The following is a 20,257-nucleotide window of genomic DNA, read 5'->3' as shown; positions in this document are numbered from 1 at the left end:
ACCTTGAAACCTCACATCACTCAGGCAATAGGATCTGCCACAAAACCAAGTCTGTTAGACCGACAGCCCTGGTAACAGGTGCTTTTCACGTCTTGACTCGTGTAGATGTGTCCATTGCTGTTCACCTTTCTATCTTCTACTCACAGACAGTGCAGAGCTGCCATCAGAAGGTTGAGAAGGAGGTTTCCAACTTGCTCTCCCTGGTTGGTAGTCCAGAGGTTATAAAAGGTAATGATGTTTTTCACAACTACACATCTTTTGGAGAACCAAGTTCTGCAAATGCTGGAATGTGGAGCAGTAAGCAAGCCGCTGGAGGAACTCGGCAGGTCAGAAAGCATTTGTGCAGAGAAACAGGCAGAAGATGCTTCAGTTTGATGCAGGTTTTCATTCCAAAATGTCAATCATTCCTCTACCACCACAGATTCTGCTCGACCCACTGAGTTCCTCTAGAGGTTTGTTTTTTGTTCAGTGTGTGACTGCCCTTATCTTCAGTGTTGAAGTGAATCAGAATCAGGCTTATTATCACTGACAAATGTCATGAAATTTGTTTTGTGGCAGCATTACAGTGCAAGGCATAGGTTATAAAATTAATAACGTGAAGGAGGAATAATGAGGTGGTATTCATAGACCGTTCAGAAATCTGATAGTGGAGGAGAAGTTGTTGCTGAATAATTGACTGTGTGCCTTCATTGCTCCTATCCCTCCTCCCTGATGGTAGTAATGAGAAGAGGGTATATCCTGCAGTCAGGCTCCTTCAATGGATGCCGCCTTCTTGAGGCACTGCCTCTTGAAGATGCCCTTGGTAGTGAGGAGGGTTGTGACCGTGACGGAGCTGGCTGAGTCCATGACCGCCTGCAGCCGTTTGCGATCCTGTACACTACAACCCTCTGCAGCCGTTTGCGATCCTGTACACTACAACCCTCTGCAGCCGTTTGCGATCCTGTACACTACAACCCTCTGCAGCCGTTTGCGATCCTGTACACTACAACCCTCTGCAGCCGTTTGCGATCCTGTACACTACAACCCTCTGCAGCCGTTTGCGATCCTGTACACTACAACCCTCTGCAACCGTTTGCGATCCTGTACACTACAACCCTCTGCAGCCGTTTGCGATCCTGTACACTACAACCCTCTGCAGCCGTTTGCGATCCTGTACACTACAACCCTCTGCAGCCGTTTGCGATCCTGTACACTACAACCCTCTGCAGCCGTTTGCGATCCTGTGCACTACAACCCTCTGCAGCCGTTTGCGATCCTGCTTCCATACCAGGCTTTAATGCAACCAGTCAGAATGCTTTTCATTGTACACCTGCACCTGTCAAAGTCTCTACAAATCTTTGGTGATATGCCAGATCTCTTCAAACTCCTAATAAAGTAGAGCTGCTGGCTGCCGTCTTTGTGATTGCATCCATGTGCTGCTCCCGGTATAGATCCTCCAAGCTCTTGATGCCCTGTGTTGGGTACGTGTGCTGGTTCCGGTATAGATCCTCCAAGCTCTTGATGCCCTGTGTTGGGTACGTGTGCTGCTCCCGGTATAGATCCTCCAAGCTCTTGATGCCCTGTGTTGGGTACGTGTGCTGGTTCCGGTATAGATCCTCCAAGCTCTTGATGCCCTGTGTTGGGTACGTGTGCTGCTCCCGGTATAGATCCTCCAAGCTCTTGATGCCCTGTGTTGGGTACGTGTGCTGCTCCCGGTATAGATCCTCCAAGCTCTTGATGCCCTGTGTTGGGTACGTGTGCTGGTTCTGGTATAGATCCTCCAAGCTCTTGATGCCCTGTGTTGGGTACGTGTGCTGGTCCCGGTATAGATCCTCCAAGCTCTTGATGCCCTGTGTTGGGTACGTGTGCTGCTCCCGGTATAGATCCTCCAAGCTCTTGATGCCCTGTGTTGGGTACGTGTGCTGGTCCCGGTATAGATCCTCCAAGTTCTTGATGCCCTGTGTTGGGTACGTGTGCTGGTTCCGGTATAGATCCTCCAAGCTCTTGATGCCCTGTGTTGGGTACGTGTGCTGCTCCCGGTATAGATCCTCCAAGCTCTTGATGCCCTGTGTTGGGTACGTGTGCTGCTCCCGGTATAGATCCTCCAAGCTCTTGATGCCCTGTGTTGGGTACGTGTGCTGGTTCCGGTATAGATCCTCCAAGCTCTTGATGCCCTGTGTTGGGTACGTGTGCTGGTTCCGGTATAGATCCTCCAAGCTCTTGATGCCCTGTGTTGGGTACGTGTGCTGGTTCTGGTATAGATCCTCCAAGCTCTTGATGCCCTGTGTTGGGTACGTGTGCTGCTCCCGGTATAGATCCTCCAAGCTCTTGATGCCCTGTGTTGGGTACGTGTGCTGGTCCCGGTATAGATCCTCCAAGTTCTTGATGCCCTGTGTTGGGTATGTGTACTGGTCCTGGTATAGATCCTCCAAGCTCTTGATGCCCTGTTTTGGGTACATGTTGGGTACGTGTGCTGGTTCCGGTATAGATCCTCCAAGTTCTTGATGCCCTTTGTTGGGTACATGTTGTCTTTGTACCCACAGCACAGCCAGTTCTCAGCTCTGCTCTTATGGTTGGTATCATCGGTATGGAACACTCCCCAGTCTGGCGTTTTCATGGACCCTGCACACTGCAGTGTTAGAACGTAGAACAGTACAGCACAGGAAGAGGCCCTTCAGCCCAGCATATCTGTGCTGACCATGATACCAATTTAAACCAATCTCCTCTGCCTGTGTATGATCCCTGCCTGTTCATGTGTCTCTCTAAATACCTCTCAAATGTTTCCATTGGATCTGCTTCTGCCACCTCGTCTGGTCACACATTTCACGTACCCATCACTCTCTGTATTTACAAAATCTGTCATAAACTTCCCCCCTCACCTGATACAAACGCCTGAAAGCACACATCACCAGGGTCAAGGACAGCCTCTACCCCACTTATAAGATTTTAGACGGTTCTTTAGTAGGATAAGATGGACTCCGGAGCTCACAGCCTAACCGCTATGTTCTTGCACCTTGTTGTCTACCTGTATCGCAATTTCTCTATAATTGTAACACTTTATTCTGCATTCTATTATTGTTTTCCCTTTTGTTATCTCATTGCACCGTGTAATGAATTGATCTGTATGAACAGTATGCAAGGCTAGGTTATCACTGTGCCGTGGTACATGTGCAATAGTAAATCAATTCCAATTGAAAATTATTTTATTTAGAGATACAGAGCGGAATAAGCCCTCTGGCCCTTTGAGTCACACTGTGAAGGAGCCCCTGACAGCCCAGATTTAAACCTAATCTAATCACGGGATAACTTACACTGACCAGGCTTGGATGCAACCAGTCAGAATACTTTTCTCCGTATTTTTGGATTGTGGGAGGAAAGCAGAGGACCCAGAGAAAGCCTACACATTCCATGAGGAAGGCTTACAGAGACTCCTTATGGAGGGCGCCAGGATTGAACTCCCAACTCCGATGCCCCGAGCTCTAATAGTGTCAAGCTAACCACTATGCTACCGTGGCACCCTTACTCCTCTAGGGTTCATCACGGTGGAAGAAAAGACACTGACATTCCACCATGTCTATGTCTGGTTAAATTGTCTGACTATAAAACACTCGTGTTCTGATCGCCCCTTTGTAGGAAGGATGTAGAAGCTTTGGAGAGGGTGCAGAAGAGGTTCACTGGGATGAACATAGGAGATTCTGGAGGAGCTCGGGGGTTAGGCAGCATCTGTGAAGGTTATTAGATGGTCAATATTTCAGGTTGATATCCTTCATCAGGACTTACCAAGATGTTGCCTGGATTTGAGGGTATGAGCTATAAGAAGAAGTTGTACACTGGTGCAATGGAGGATGAGGGGAGGCCTGATTGAAGCTTATAAGGTTATGAGAGGCAGAAATAGGGCAGACAATTAGAATCTTTCTCCCAGGGTGAAAATGTTGTATTTAAGAGGACGTAGCTTGAAGGTAAGAAGGGGAATGTTTGAAGGTGATGTGCAGTACGAGCTTTTGTTCTTACACAGTGGTGAATAGTGGTGGAAGCAAATACACTTCTGGTGTTTAAGGGGCTTTAGGCACATGAATGTGGATTGAGTCCACACTGCTGGGATTAGTGAGGTGTCAGTAGCTTAATTTGTTTGGCGCAAAATGATGAGCCAAAGGACTTGTTTCTGTGCTGTACTGATCTATTTTCCATCATTCAGATAACACCACTCCCCCAGCTCTCTGTCAAGACACAGAGTATTGATATTAGTTTAGTGGTCACATGTACCAAGATACAGTGAAAAGTTCGTCTAGTGTACTGTTTATACAGATCAAATCATTACACAGTGGATTGAGTTAGAGAATAACAATGCAGAATAAAACCGCTGAAAAAATGTAATGCAGTTAAACAATAAAGTGTAAGGTCATAAAGAAGTAGGTTGTGACACCAAGAGGCCCAAGAAGTAGTTGCAAAGGTCTTATGGAACCCTTCTGAAGAAAAGCAGGAGGTGACATGGGTGGAGTGAGAGTGCACAGGAAGATCCCTCTGACTGGACTGCTCTCTCAGCAATGTAGTGCATGTGTCAGCTGAGGTTTCTAGACAGGGATTTCCTTCTGCCTCAGAGTGGAGCCCCTCAGTGGCTGGTCTGCAGGCCAGTGGAGAGAGGATGGGACTGGAGATAGGCTAGTGTGAGCCAGTTAGGTCTCTCTATGTCAATGATTCCAGTAATTCATTTGATTTGACCATCCCAGTCATGTCTTTAAAGAAGATGATTATTTGAGATTGTTGTTTGTTTTCCAGCTTTTAAAACTAGGAAATAAGCCTTGCTTATGGAAGTGAACACATTCAGTATATTGTGTTCAACCCTGGTGAAGGATGTGAAAGCTTTAGAGAAGGAGCAGAGGAGGTTTACCAGGATACTGCCTGGATTAGAGAGCATGTCTTATGAGGTAAGGTTAAACGAGCTAGGGCTTTTCTTCCTGGAGTGGAGGCTGGGCGGTGACTTGATAGGGGTGTATAAAATGGTAAGAAACATAGATAAATGGGGCAGCCAGAGATTTTATCCAAGGGTGGAAATGGCTAATACAAGAGGCCATAATTTTAAGGTGATTGGAGGAATGTTTGGGGTGGGTGTCAGAAGTAGGCTTTTTACAGAGTTGTGATTGCATGGAGCGCACTGCTAAGGGTGGTGGTAAAGGTAAGGGTTATCTTGACCTTAGAATAGGCTAAAAGGTTGGTACAACATTGTGGGCTGAAGGGCCTGTACTGTGATGTCTTGTTCAATGTTTTATGTTCTATTATTTCCTCCTCCTCCTGCATATAAATGATCCAGAGAGCTGGAACTAATTTAAATGCTGACATAAAAGTCTTGAAGCTCAGGATAAAGATGCTTCAATATTCTGAAAGGATATTTATTAGGAGCTAATCTTGAAGTCTGAGCTGTGTGCCATATCTAGGCTTGAAGTGTTATTTATCAGATACCTTTGGTTTGAAGGTATGCTGTGGTCTATCAGGATGTTTTGAAGTGCAATTAAAATTTATCTCTGCTGATTTTACTTGTTCCTTGTTGAAAACATGTCTTTAACTGATGTGCAGAGGGATCTTGAGGTCTAAGTCTGTAGATGCTTGCAGTTCTGACCAGAATGGTTGCCAAACTCAGTCGTGATACATCTGGATTGGATGGGTTCTATGATGTATAGATAAAAATTGATAACAGGAGATATGCCAAATTTCCTTTGCCTCCCGAGGAAGTAAAAGCACTGATGAACTTTTTTGACTGGTTGGAGCAGAGCAGGCTTTTGGTGATGTTCACCCCAAGGAATCTGAAACTTTTTGTGTGGGGCAAAAGTAGTAGAGAGTGAGCAGTATACATGGTAATTATAAATACAACAATAAATGCAATGATAATCACAAAACAGCACACCTTAGTTTAAAATCCTGATTCTAAATCCCTCTATTTCTTCCTTTCAGATGCTTTCCCCACAGAGCTCCCCAAACCTGCTGCATTCTTCCAAGTCCGGCACCTAGTAATTGCTGGATTTTAATTACAGTGAAGTCTCAGTATTATGGCTTCTGGAAGTTTTCAGTCTCATCCCTTTCCTCTTTGAGGCCACGACTTAAAAGCCATCACTGATGCCAAGGTTTTGGTTAATTGCCCGAATGTCTCCATGTGTGACAGAGCAGTTGGTACCTGAGAGGGTCTCTCCTGCTACCTTTTGTTTTGAAGCTGAATTAAGTGAAGTGGCAGCGCTACTGACAAGATCTCCATTTCATTTGCTATGTTACAGGACTGCCTCCTCGAGTCACACAGAAGTTGAAGGATGTCTCCGAATCCTCGAGAATCGCAAGCGAGGCCCTGTCCAACTGTATTGTGCTCATCGAAAAGCAGGAAGTGGTTGGTATTAGTTTTACATCTCTTGAAAATAACAAAGGAAGTAATCTTGAGCAACACACACAAAATGCTGGAGGGTCTCAGCAGATCGGGCAGCATCTATAGAGGCTTTTCGGCCCATTGTTTTGATTCTCTAAAAGAGCTTTCCAGTGTGTACAGTAGAGCGAACAGCAGGGAAACAGGCCCTTTGGCCCACTGATCCATTCTGACTAGAACTTCCTCCACGGTAGTACCAACCGCCCAAGTTTAGGCAAAGGCTCTCCCTCCTTGTACCTATCCAAACACCTCTTAACAATTGTATCCAGCTGCACCACTTCCTGTGGCAGCTCATTCCAGATACACTCTATCCTCTGTGCAAACAAGTTATCTCTCGGGTACCTGTTACGTCATTCTCCTCTTATCTTAAATCTAGGGCTCTAATTTTAGATTCGGTAAACTATAACTGTCCACCTTGTCCACATCCCTTGTGATTTTATAAATTTCAAGATTTGCAAGGATTTTGCCAGACTAAAGGACTTGAATCATAAGGAGGGACTAGACAGGCTGGGACTGTTTTCCCTGAATCGAGGGTGCTAAAGGACGACCTTGTAGAGATTTATAAAATCATGTGGGGCATAAGTAGACTAGATGGTCTAATATCTATTATCTCATGGTATCTCAAGACCAAAAGGGGATAGGTTGAAGTTGAGAGGAAAGAGTTTTAAAGGGGATCTGAGGGTAAGTTTTTTTACACAGAGTGGTTGATATGTGGAACTCACTACCAGTGCAGGTGATGGAACCTGATATAATCTTTGCATTCAGCAGGGATTAGGTGGGCACTTAAATAGGCAGGGTGCTGAAGTAGACTGTCCTAAAATAGGCAAATGTAATGCCCAGAAGGGCAATAAGGTCGGCATTGAAATGATGGGCCAAAGGTCCTGTTTCTGTGCTGTTTGGCTCACAAATTGATTGCCTTTTTGTTATCCTGCTATTGTCCATTTCATTCTTGCTGTTTTGGAGAGGAGGAGGGGAGAAAGGACTCGTGCCTACAAACCCTCTCATGTCCCTTTGGAATGTAGGAACTGCAGCCTCTGGTCTTTGTACAGCTGGCCTCTGTGATAGGTAACCTGTTTCAGGGTAGATATTGGCCTCAGGACATTGAGCGGAAAGCCTCAAATAGTGCCAGATCTGTGTTGTATCCATCCAACAGACCAGAAGCAACCACAGTTCAACTGTGTGCCCAAATAATAGACGCTATGATAGTGCGGTTGCTGTGGAGTCTGACTGGCGGTAGGTCAGTATTGAATCCAACAGAGGAACAACATCTGGACCGTGGAAGACTTTCAACATGGGCCAACATAAAGTTCTTGTCAGAAACTCTATTTGCATAATAAGTGTGTGTGGCTGGTAGAGGGTACCTGAAAATACTTTAATATTGGTGGCCAACCTGTGTTATTCTCCTCAGACCATCAGAGGCTGTGGGGAGAGCTGGTAGAGCTTTGTAAAATTATGAGAGACATAGATAGGGTAGAGGGTCAGAATCTCTTCCCCAGGGTAGAAATGTCAAACACAAGTGGACGTGCTTTTAAGGTTAGAAGGGGGAAGTTTAAAGGCAATGTGAGGGGGTAATTTTTTATGCAGAATGATGTGTGCCTGGAATGAGTTACCAGGGGTGGGGGTAGAAGCAGGCATCGTGGAGTTTGAGGCTTTTAGACAGACGCGTGAATATGAAGAGAATGGAAGGATAGGGTTGGCGGATGCACAGGCGAAGGACGTTTAATATAAATAGGCATCAAGACTGGATGAAGAGCCTGTCCAGTGCTGGAACCACGTCTTCTGTCAGGTCACTCCAAATAGTGACCACAATTGACCTCAAGTCCCTTTTAAATCTTGTCCCTCTCAACTTGACCTGCCTGCCCCTCACCCCGGTTTTTGGTTCTCTTGCCTGAGAGACAGACTGAGAGCAAATTCACATTCTTGATTTTGTACACCTCCCTTTTGAGTGCAGTCTTTCATTGATTCTATGATGGTTACTGGATTTACTGAGTATGCCCACAAGAAAACGAATCTCAGGATCGTATGTGGTCAGAATCAGAATCAGGTTTATTATCACCGGCATGTGATGTGAAATTTGTTAACTTAGCAGCAGCAGTTCAATGTAATACATAATCTAGAAATAAATAAATAAATAAATCTATTACAGCGTATGTATATTTAATAGATATAAAATAGTGCAAAGTAAGAAATAATATATATTTTTTAAAAAGTGAGGTAGTGTCCAGGGTTCAATGTCCCTTTCGGAATCAGATGGCAGAGGGGATGAAGCTGTTCCTGAATCACTGGCTTCTGTACCTCCTACCTGGTTGTAACAGTGAGAAAAGGGAATGCCCTGGGTGCTGGTGGTCCTTAATAATGCATCCTGCCTTTCTGAGACACTGCTCCTTGAAGATGTCCTGGGTACTTTGTAGGTTAGTACCCAAGATGAAGCCAACTAAATTTACAACCCTCTGCTTCTTTTGGTCCTGTGCAGTAGCCTCCCCCAAACCAGACAGTGATGCAGCCTGTCAAAATGCTCTCCACAATACATCTATAAATGTTTTTGAGTGTTTTTGTTGACATACCAAATCTCTTCAAACTCCTAATGAAGTATAGTCGTTGTCTTGCCTTCTTTATAACTGCATCAATATGTTGGGACTGGGTTAGATCCTCAGAGATCTTGACACCCAGGAACTTGAAACTGCTCATTTTCTCCACTTCTGATCCCTCTATGAAGATTGATATTCGTTCCTTCGTCTCACTCTTCCTGAAGTCCACAATCAGCTCTTTCGTCTTACTGACATTGAGTGCCAGGTTGTTGCCGTGACACCACTCCACTAGCTGGTATATCTCATTCCTGTACGTCCTGACTTTGATAATAAATTTTCTTTGAGCTCTGAACTCTATATCATCATTTCTCAGCATTGTATACCGTAAGGAATAAAATCCCAGTCTACCCAGCTGTGCCTATAACTCAGTTCCTTGAGTCCAGACAACACTCTCATAAGCCGCCTTTGCACTCGTTCCAGTTTAATGACATTCTGTAAAATGGCAGTGAACTTGGTCGCAGTGGCCTCTCCGGGCCCATCCAGTGGTGTAATAGTTCATCCTTTACGTCTTGCAAGACACTGCTGAGTATGAGCAACTCCAATTTCCGCAGGTCTACCTCGCAGGCAAGTTGCTGATATTGGTGGAGCATGGCATGGGCTTGTTGCCGTGTTGCCTGCTAAATCCACCCAAAGAAAGTGGCATTGGAGGCAGCGCACGGTCCAACAAATGGTGTAAATGATTGTCTTGGATGTTTTTATTGTGATCACAAGACCCTTTTGGTCATTGGTAATGTAGAATACTGCAAGTCTGGTTCATTGGCGCGATTCTCGGCAGGGGATCTGCGTGCCTTTCATTTTAGCGCGGAGCAGGCCCTCAAGCCGCGCCGTCGCCTGCTGCAGTTGCCCAGGGGAGGAGTTGCAGAGGGGGTGTGGGAGAGAGCAGAGGCAAGATGGGAGTGCCGGAGTCCACGCTGGGTTGGGGACTGGCTTCTCTTGTCAATGTTGCTCTCTGGGGTTTGCTTGTTGGAAGACAAGTTGGGTTGCGTTCGTCTGCGGCTGTGTGATGAGTTGTTGCTGCTGCATGCTCGTCCTTCTAGAAATGTAGCTCCTGTAGCACTATCTTCGGGCCATGTCACTTGCAGACGTGGGATACATTGGCATCTCTTGTGACAGTTTGCTTTTCTGCTGTCCTAACTTTGTGTGCTGTGTGTGATGGCTGGTACTGTGTTTTGCACCTTGGCACAGGAGGATAGCAGTTTGGTTTGGCTGTTTGCATGTGAAAGGTTGAATGACCATTAAATTTGAATGTAATTTTTCCTCTAGCAGGGTGACCAAGACTCCAGGTGTGGTCTCACGGACCTCTTGTACAAGTGCAACATAATGTCCCAGGACAAAGGAGACCCCTTGATTGGTACCTCATCCTCTACCCTCACACTTGCTCGTTTCCTCCGTTCCCAGCTCAGTGCTCTGACTGGTGAAGGCTAGAGTGCCAAAGATTTCCTTCTCTTGTTCTTCCTGTGATGCCACTTACATTGAAGTCAAGAGTCCTTATCATTCAACAACACACACAAAATGCTGGTGGAACACAGCAGGCCAGGCAGCATCTACAGGGAGAAGCGCTGTCGACGTTTTGGACCGAGACCCTTCGTCTGTGTCCTGACGAAGGGTCTCGTCCCGAAACGTCGACAGTGCTTCTCCCTATAGATGCTGCCTGGCCTGCTGTGTTCCACCAGCATTTTGTGTGTGTTGTTGTTTGAATTTCCAGCATCTGCAGATTTCCTCGTGTTAGTCCTTATCATTCAATAGTTTTGTAACAGTAGGTTAGAAGCTGTCCTCGAGACTGCCCATGTGCTCGATGGGAGGGGGGAGAAAAGAGCATTTCTGGGGTGGGGTCTTTGATTACACTGGCTGCTTTCCTGAAGCAGCAAGAAGTGTAGACAGAGTTGACGAAGGTGAGGCTGGCTTCCATGATGTTGAGGTACTGTATCTATAGCTCTCTGCAGTTCTGCGCAGTCTTAGGCAGAACAGTTGCCATACCAAGCTATCGATGGGATGCTCTCTATGGTACAGCGATAAAAATTAATGAGGGTCATGGGGACATGCTGAATTTCTTTAGTCTTCTGGAGAAGTAATGGTGTTCATAAGTTCTCTTTTTCTTTCTTGGTCTGTTAGACTAAGCACCTCATGCTGTCCCAGATGAGTTTTTAAAAAGGTCTCGGAGCTGTTCTCGAACTATGGCTCTCCCTGATGTCCTGACTAGGTTTACTGTCGGTGAAATGTTGTTGAATCATGTTATCTTAACTGTTACCACATTCCTGGTTGGGCTGTTTGCTGTGCAGTTGATAAGCTTGATGTACGCCCATTGGTAGTTGTACTTCACACTGCGTTGCAATGGTGCACTTGCAGTTCTTGTGCTTTGAAGAGTTTAGAGTTGTCCTGAAAGGGATGTGCAAGATACTACAGGAATGCCAGTCTGTCTGCATCTCTGCTGGGAATAATTGGAGGTAAGACTTAATTTATTTGTTACATCCCTGTGTTACGGTAACAGTATTTTGTGACAATATTTCTGTCGGCACATCTGTGAGTTTGCGCACACGCCCATCCATTGTTAGAGCCTCACTGGTTTATCACCTTCTCATTCATTGCTGTCACTACGCGGCATTTATGTTGTATTAATTATCAATATTTTGTACCGTTCTGCAGTTTTTGTTCAACTTCAGCAACCTTGTAATTCACAATAACATTGTTAATCAAGGCTATTTATGCTTAACTTCCTCATAGAGCAAATGAATTAATGTCGAGTTTGGGGAAATGTCTGAGCTTCCTTGTAGAGGATATGGCAGTTTATCTTCTGTGGTTTGCAAATGTTTGTTGTAATCCTTGGTAGGAAGCCTTATTAAAACACAAGCTGCTGATTCTCTCCTCTCCTGAAGGTGAAGAGCTCTTGTTGATCTATAGATCCATGCCTGATCATTCCCAATACTGACCCGAGGAACACCACTAGTCACTGGCAGTCAAACAGACTTTATTCCCACTTGCTGCCTCAGGTCTGTCAGATTGTTACTCAGGTGAGTTCTGCCACAAAGTTGATGGTTCTCCTGTAGTGCTGTCAAGTACCACACAAGGGAAACAGGCCATTGGGCCCAACTCATCCATACTGACTATGATGCCTGCCCAGCTACACTTATTTGTCTATGCTTGGCCAATATCAAATTGCAAAGTACAAAGTAACTCTGTTATCAGAATCAGGTTTATTATCACCGGCATGTGATGTGAAATTTGTTAACTTAGCAGCCGCAGTTCAATGCAATACATAATCTAGCAGAGAGAAAAAGATTAGATTAGATTCAACTTTATTGTCGTTGTGCCGAGTACAGATACAAAGCCAGTGAAATGCAGTTAGCATCTAACCAGAAATGCAAAAGAATACTGACACCTGAGGAACACCACTAGTCACTGGCAGTCAAACAGACTTTATTCCCACTTGCTGCCTCCTGCCTGTCAGCCCTTCCTCTATCCATGTCTGTATCTTTCCTGTAACACCATAGGATTTTATCTTGTTAAGCAGCCTCATGTGTGGCACCTAATCAAATGCCTTCTGAAAATCGAAGTAAATGACATCCACTGCCTCTCCTTTGTCCACCCTGCTTGTTACTTCCTCAAAGAACTCTATAACAGATTTGTCAGCCAAGGTTTCTCTTTACAGAAACCATGCTGACTTTGACTTATTTTATCATTAGTCTCCAAGTACCTCAAAACCTCCTCCTTAATAATAGACTCCAACACATTCCCAACCACTAAAACTAGGCTAACTGGCCTATAATTTCCTTTCTTTTCCCTTCCTCCCTTAAAGAGAAAAGTGACATTTTCAGTAGACATCCAGTCCTCCAGGGCCATGCGAGAATCAAGTGATGACCAGTGCATCTGTTATCTCTTCAGCAACATCTGTCGGGACTTTGAGATGTAGTCCATCTGGTCCAGGGGTCCACCTTAAGACGTAAGAGCAGAATTAGGGCATTTCTCTTCCTCACCACCAACTGTACCTGCAAGTTAAACTTCAGGGTGTTCTGCACAAGGACTCCCAAGTCCCTTTACATCACAGATTTTTGGATTTTCTCTTCCTTTAGAAAAGAGTCTGCACATCTATTTCGTCTACCAAAGTGCATGACTGTGTATTTTCCAACATTGTATTTAATTTGCCACTTTCTTGCCCATTCTCCTAATCTGTCTTAAGTCCTTCTGAAGCCTACCTGTTCCCTCAACACTACCTGCCCCTCCACCAATCTTCTTATCATCTGTAAACTGGGCAACAAAGCCATCTATTCCATCATCTAAATCATTGATATACAGCTTAAAAAGAAGCGGTACCAACACCAACCCCCTGTGGAACACCACTACTCACTGGCAGCCAACCAGAAGACAGATCCTTTTATTCCCACTCGACATCTCCTGCCAATCAGCCAATGCTCTAACCATGCCAGTAATTCTCCTGTATACCATGGGCTCTTATCTTGGTAAGCAGGCTCGTGTTTGTGTGACCTTGTCAAAGGCCACCTGAAAGTCCAAATATACAGCATCTACTGTACCTCCTCTATCTATCCTACTTGTAATCTCCTCAAAAAATTCCAATGGATTTGTCAGGCAAGATTTTCCCGTAAGGAAACCATGCTGACTTTGTCTTATCTTGTCCTGTGTCACCAAGTACTCCATAACCTCATCCTTAACAATTGACTCCAACATCTTCCTAACTACTGAGGTCAGGCCAACTGGTCTATAATTTCCTTCCTGCTGCCTTCCTCCTTTCTTAAAGAGTGGAGTGACATTTGCAATTTTCCAGTCCTCTGGCACGATGTCAGAGTCCAATAATTTTTGAAAGTTCATTACTAATGCCTCCACAATCTCTACCGCTACCTCTTTCAGAACCCTAGGGTGCAGTTCATCTGGCTCAGTTGACTTATATACCCTTATGTCTTTCATCTTTTTGAGCACCTGCTTCCTTGTAATAGTAACTGCACTTATTTCTCTTCCCTCACACCCTTCAACATCTAGCACACTGCTACTGCCTTCCACAGTGAAAGTTGATGGAACATACTCATTTAGTTCATCTGCCATCTCCTTGGCCCCTGTTATTATTTCTCCGGCCTCATTTTCTAGCCGTCCTATATCCACTCTCATCTCTTTTGTTTTTACATACTTGAAAAAGCTTTTACTATTAACTTTGATATTGTTTGCCAGCTTGCTTTCATATTTAATCTTTTCCCTCCTCATAATTCTTTTAGTTGCTCTCTGTAGGTTTTTAAAAGCTTCCCGTTCCTCTGTCTTCACACTAATTTTTGCTTTGTTGTATGCCCTTTTACATTAGCTTTGACTTCCCTTGTCAGCCATGGTTGTACTATTTTGCCATTTGAGAACTTCTTTGTTTTTGGAATACATCTGTCCTGCACCTTCCTCTTTTTTTTTGCAGGAACTCCTGCTATTTCTGCTCTGCTGTCATCCCTGCCAACATCGTATTCCAGTTTACTTTGGCCAACTTATCTCTCATGCCACTGTAATTTCCTTTACTGAAATACTGCTATGTCAGACTTTACTCTCTCTCTATCAGATTTTAATTTGAACTCATTCATATTGTGATCACTGCCTCCTACAAGTTCTTTTACCTTAAGCTTCCTAATCACCTCCAGTTCATTACTTAGCACCCAATCCACTATCGGTGATCCCCAAATGGGCTCAATGACAAACTGTTCTAAAAAGCGATCTGATAAACATTAATGAATGAATGATCTTTATTGTCATGATACATAGATACAATGAAACTCTATTTGGCTTCCTCTCAGGTAATTAAATAAAGCGGTAGATAAAAACAAGACAGTAATAGAAAAACAGTATTAAATAGATAAGTAGCAGAAAATAAGTTGCAGCAGCACCAGAATATCACAGTAATGCACAAAGTGCCGTTAGTGCAAGAGTTTGAGTCCTTGTGTGTGCATATGTGTGCTCACAGTTTCAGTCATTGGTCTGTGGGAGTGGTGTGATGGAGGCCACAGCTCTGGGGTAGAAGCTGTTCCTCAGTCTATTTGTTCTGGCTTTTAGTGTCCTGAACCTTTTGCTGGACGGCAGTGGGTAAAACAGGGAGTGGCTGGGGTGTGTGGTGTCTCTGGTTATGCTGATTGCTTTCCTCCTGAGTCTGCTGGAATAGATGATGTCCAGTCCTGGGAGCTCCATCCTGACAATTCTCTGGGCCGCCTTCACCACGCGATGCAGGTCTTGTCGCTCAGCGGCTGTGCGGCTAGCGTACCACACTATGGTGCTGTTGGTCAGGATGGTTTCAGTTGTGCTCCTGTAGAAGTTAAGCAACAGCTTTTGTGGTAGTTTGGCCTGTTCCAGCTTTCTGAGGAAGAAGAGTCTTTGTTGTGCCTTTTTTACAAGCAGCAAGGTGTTGGTGGTCCATGTCAGCTGTTTTGACATCATAACTCCAAGGAACTTTAGGTATTCCACACTTTCCACTACCTCTCCATGTATATGGAGGGGGGTGTGTACTCTGTCCTTTGATCTCCTGAAGTCAATGATCATCTCTTTTGTTTTAGAAGTGTTAAGGACCAGGTCGTTGTCCTTGCACCACTCCGTCAGATGATCCACTTCGAGCCTGTAGGCTGTTTCATCCTCGTCTGAGATCAGGCCAACCACTGTGGTATTGTCCACAAATTTAATTATGGAGTTGGAGGTGTAGATGGGGGTGTGGTCATGTGTGAAGAGTGTGTAGAGCATAGGGCTCAGCACACAGCCCTGCGGGGTGCCTGTTTTTAAGATGAGGGTGGTGGAGGTGTGCTTACCAACTCTGACTTGCTGTGGTCGGTCTGTGAGAAAGTCCATGACCCATGAGCACAGGGAGGAACCAAGGCCAAGAGTGTTCAGTTTGCTGACCAGTTTATGGGGGATGACTGTGTTAAATGCAGAACTAAAGTCCACAAATAACATCCTCACATATATGTTCGGTTCCTCTAAGAGAGTCAGAGCAATATGGAGGGCTGTTGTAATTGCACCCTCTGTAGGGCAGTTTGCCCAGTAGGCAAACTAGTGTTTGCCCAGGTCAGGTGGGATTATAGCCTTAATGTGTGAGAGCACAAGTCTCTCAAAGCACTTCATGGCTATGGGTGTCAGCGCTACGGGGTGATAGTCATTCAGGCAGTTCACAGCTGATTTTCTGGGCACTGGGATGATGGTGGAGGTTTTAAGGCATGTTGGAACAGCAGCTTGTTACAGTGAGAGGTTAAATATACTTGTAAACACCTCAGCAAGCTGCTCGGCACATGCTTTCAGTACCCGGCCGGGCACTCTGTCTGGGCAAGCTGCCTTACTCGCATTCACTTTCCTCCGGGAGGATCTCACCTGGTGTTGCTGGAGGACCAGTGGGGACCCATCGTCAGGTGGGTTGATGAGTGGAGCAGCCTCCTCTCTCTGAGTATCAAAGCGGGCAGAGAACTGGTTTAGGACATCAGACAGGGTGGCGTCATCATCTGGCAGCAGATTATTGGTTTTGTAGTCTGTCAGGGCCTTGATGCCTTTCCACATACTGTGGGGGTTGTTATCAAACTGATTTCCAATGTGCAATTTGTATTTGTGCTTTTCATCCCTGATGCCCCTGCGGAGATTCCCCCGTGCTTCACTGTAGGCTTGTTTGTCTCCTGACCTGAAGGCCACATTGCACTCCCTGAGTAGTGTCCTCGCATTGCTGTCAATCCATGGCTTTTGATTGGGAAACACCTTAATTGTCTTTTGTGTTATTACATTTTCTGTGCAAAACTTAATATATCCCAGGACTGAACCAGCATATTCCTCCAGGTCTGCTCCCTTTGCAAACGAGCCCCAATCTGTGGTGTCAGAACAGTCCTGTAGCATTGAGGTGGCTTCCTCAGACCACACGTGTACTGTCTTGATGGTTGGCTTTACTCTGCAGATCTGTGGTCTGTAAGCTGGGCTCAGTGTGAGGGAGACATGGTCTGATTCTCCTAGGTGTGCAGATAGGGTTGCTTTGAATGCTCCTGGAATATTTGTGCATATACAAACTCACTGTCTTGAGATCCATTACTAGCCTGATTTTCCCAATCGATGTGCATGTTGAAATTTCCCATGACTATCATAACATTGCCCTTTTGATACGCCTTTTCTATTTCCCTTTGTAGTCTGTGTTCCACATCCCAGCTACTGTTAAGCGGGCTGCATATAACTGCCATCAGGGTCCTTTTAACCTTGTAGTTGCTGAACTCAACCTACAAGGATTCAACACATTCCGATCCTATGTCACATCTTTCTACTGATTTGATGCCATCCTTCACCAGCAAAGCAATGTCACTCCTTTCTACCTTCCTATCCCTGTGATACAATGAGTAATCTTGGACATTTATCTCTCACCGACAACCATCCTTCACCCATGATTCAGTAATGGCCACAACATCATACCTGACAATCTGTAAAAGTGCAACAAGATCATCTGCTTTATTTTTCAAAATCCGTGTATTGAGATCTTTGAGTTTGCCTCGCACTTTTTCCTTTGTAATATCAATGGAATTCATCCCTGCTCTCTGACACTCACGGACCTCTGGCACACTGCTAGTGTCTTCCACAGTGAAGACAGATGCAAAGTAGCCTTCTAATTCATCTGCCAATTCTTTGTCCACCATTACTACCTCACCAGCATCATTTTCCAGTGGTCCAATATCAACTCTTCATTATAACTGAAAAATACTTTTGGTATCCTGCTTTATATTATTGGATAGTTTGCCCTCATATTTCATCTTTTCCCTTTTTTAGTTGTCTTTTGTTGGATTTTGAAAACTTCCCAATCATCCAACTTCTCACTCAGTTTTGCTACCTTATCTGCACTTTCCTTGGCTTTTATGTGGTCCTTAACTTCCCTTGTCAGCCACAGTTGTCTACCCCTGCTATTTGAGAACTACTTCTTCTGTGGAACATGTCTATCCTGTGCCTTGGGAATTATTCCAAGAAACTTCAGCCATTTCTGCTCTGCCAACATCCTCACCAGTATCCTCCTCTGAACCACCTGGGCAAGCTCATGCCTCAGCTCTGTCATACTGGTTCTTAATCCCTGCCGTATTACACTGTAAATAAGTTAAAAATACATATTTCCAAATGCACGTAGTACAGCTTAGCACAGGTAACCAGTAAACAGCCCACTGTTCTAGTGACGAGACCTCGGTAGTGGCAGGATATTCATTAGTCTCACAGCCCGAGGGAAGAAGTTGTTAACTAGTCTGGCAGTTCTAGACCCGATGCTTCTGCGTCTCCTTCATGACGGTAGTGGGACAAAGAGGTTGTGGTGTGGGTGGTAGGGATCCTCAGCAATGCTTTGGGCCTTTCATCCGCAATGCTCTTGGTAAATATCACAAATTGGGCACGACGGAGTACAAAGACCCTGATGGGTTTTATTGTAGGAAAGACCGCACCCTACAGCATGGACAAACAACCAATGAGCAAAAGATACCAAACAGTGCAAATACAAAAATAAAATAAATAAACAATAGATATGGAGAATATGAGATGAAGAGTCCTTGAAAGTGAGTTGTTGGTATCTGGGAACAGTTCAGTAATGGGGGGGGGGGGGGGTGGGAGGTGAAGTTGAGTAAAGTTAACACCTCTGGTTCAAGAGCCTGACGGTTGAGGGGTAATAACTGTTCCAGAACCTTGTAGTGTGAGACCTGAGGCTCATTTATGTGATTCCTGATGGCAGCAGTGAGAAGCTTGCATGACATGGATTGAGGGGTCCTTGATGGATGCTGTATTCCTGTGACAGTGCTCCTTGTAGATGTGCTCAATGGTGAGGAGTTTATCCACGATGGACTGGGTCATGTCTATTACTTTTTGTAGGCTTGTCCATTCAAGGGTATTGGTGTTTCCATAACAGGCCATGATGCAACCAGTCAATATACTCTCCACCACAAACTTCTAAGTAAGTCGAGGCACCGCCATGATTTCTTCGTAATGGCAGGATCGATCCTCTGAAATGATAACACTGAGGAATTTAAAGTTGCTGACCGTCTCTGCCTTCAATTCTAAACTTTTCTATCCATGTACTTATACAAAAGAGGAATAACAAGGTAGTGTTGATGAAATATTTTTCCTCCACTGCTCTAAAATAAGTTATTGCACAATAGGTACAATAATGTTAAAGGACTGCAGAGTTGTTTGTGTGTAATCAGCATGATACACTACTGAGACAGCTAATTAACTAATATAACTGTGGCAGAATTGTGGTTGAGAACTAAATTTGTTATGAGGTTTAAACTAGAATTTAAGGAAGTTTAGATTTTGTTCGTGATGTTACTGGATGTGTATTGAAGGCTGGTTAATCAGCACAGTCAAAATAGCATGTAAACACAAACTTTTCACATTTGACAATATTAAACTAATTACTAATTGCCAAGTTATTGGAACTAATTTGAATGGGCAGGATGCACTGATTTGCAGAAGAGCATGGGTTAATCAGTCAGCATGGGTTTTATAAGGGAAGGTCGGGACTGATAGTTGAATTTTTTGAGTCTGTAACATGGACTGTTGATGAGGGCAGTGTTTTATTTTGCAGCCCGTGAGTGGTTTATAGTCATACAGCATAAAAAAGCCTCTTTAACCCAACTGGAGGAGCTGCAGGATTCTGAAGACCCACGCTCAACGATTCAAAAACAGTTCCTTCCCTTCTGCCATCAGATTTCCAAATGATACATAATTCCTACTTCATTATTATTCTCTTTTGCACTATTCATTTATTTTGTGATTTATAGATTTTTGTCTAGCATTCAAATGCTTCCGCAAAACAACAAATTCCATCTCATAAGTTTATGATAGTAAATCTGATTTGGATTCTAAACTGGAGCACGTTGACCACATCTAATCTAGTTCCATTTGCCCAGATCTTTCTGAACCTTTCCTATCCAGGTACCTGTTTAAATGTTGTTAATGTTCCTGCTTCTAACACTTGTTCCATATATGCACCACTCTCTCGGTGAAAAAGTTACCATGTAGGTTCCTATTAAATCTCTCCCCCTCTCATCCTAAACCTCTAGTTCTTGCTTTTCCTAAGCCTGGGAAAAAGATTGAATGAACTCAGCTGGTGTAAAACTCTAGACTCTCTGCAGAAGAGTAGATGTTCAAAGAATGCTTTATGAAACAAGCAAACAAGCTACCTAGTTAAGGGTAGTTAGGGATAGGCAATAAATACCATTGCAGCATAAGACATAGGAGCAGAATTAGGCCATTTGGGCTGTCGAGTCTGCTGTGCGATACTGAACGCGCCAACAATGCTTGCATTCTGTGATAGAATTAAAAGAGGAGAAAC

The 20,257-nt window shown here is 44.5% G+C and overlaps 1 protein-coding gene across 4 annotated transcripts in view; it reads left to right on the top strand.

The window, feature by feature from the left end:
* Positions 1-20,257, top strand: part of osbpl1a (oxysterol binding protein-like 1A) — a 257,078-nt gene that overhangs the window by 87,351 nt on the left and 149,470 nt on the right. For all 4 annotated transcript variants that reach the window (XM_073045588.1, XM_073045581.1, XM_073045597.1 and 1 more), the window contains 2 exons: positions 147-228; positions 6,243-6,349. In XM_073045588.1, coding sequence (XP_072901689.1) covers positions 147-228; positions 6,243-6,349 — 189 coding nt within the window. The remainder of the gene's footprint in view (positions 1-146; positions 229-6,242; positions 6,350-20,257) is intronic.

Source organism: Hemitrygon akajei, chromosome 1, assembly GCF_048418815.1.
Source record: "Hemitrygon akajei chromosome 1, sHemAka1.3, whole genome shotgun sequence".
NCBI classification, from domain to species: Eukaryota; Metazoa; Chordata; class Chondrichthyes; order Myliobatiformes; family Dasyatidae; genus Hemitrygon; species Hemitrygon akajei.
The sequence above is the reverse complement of the archived record's forward strand: the minus strand, read 5'-3'. Positions and strand labels throughout refer to the sequence as shown.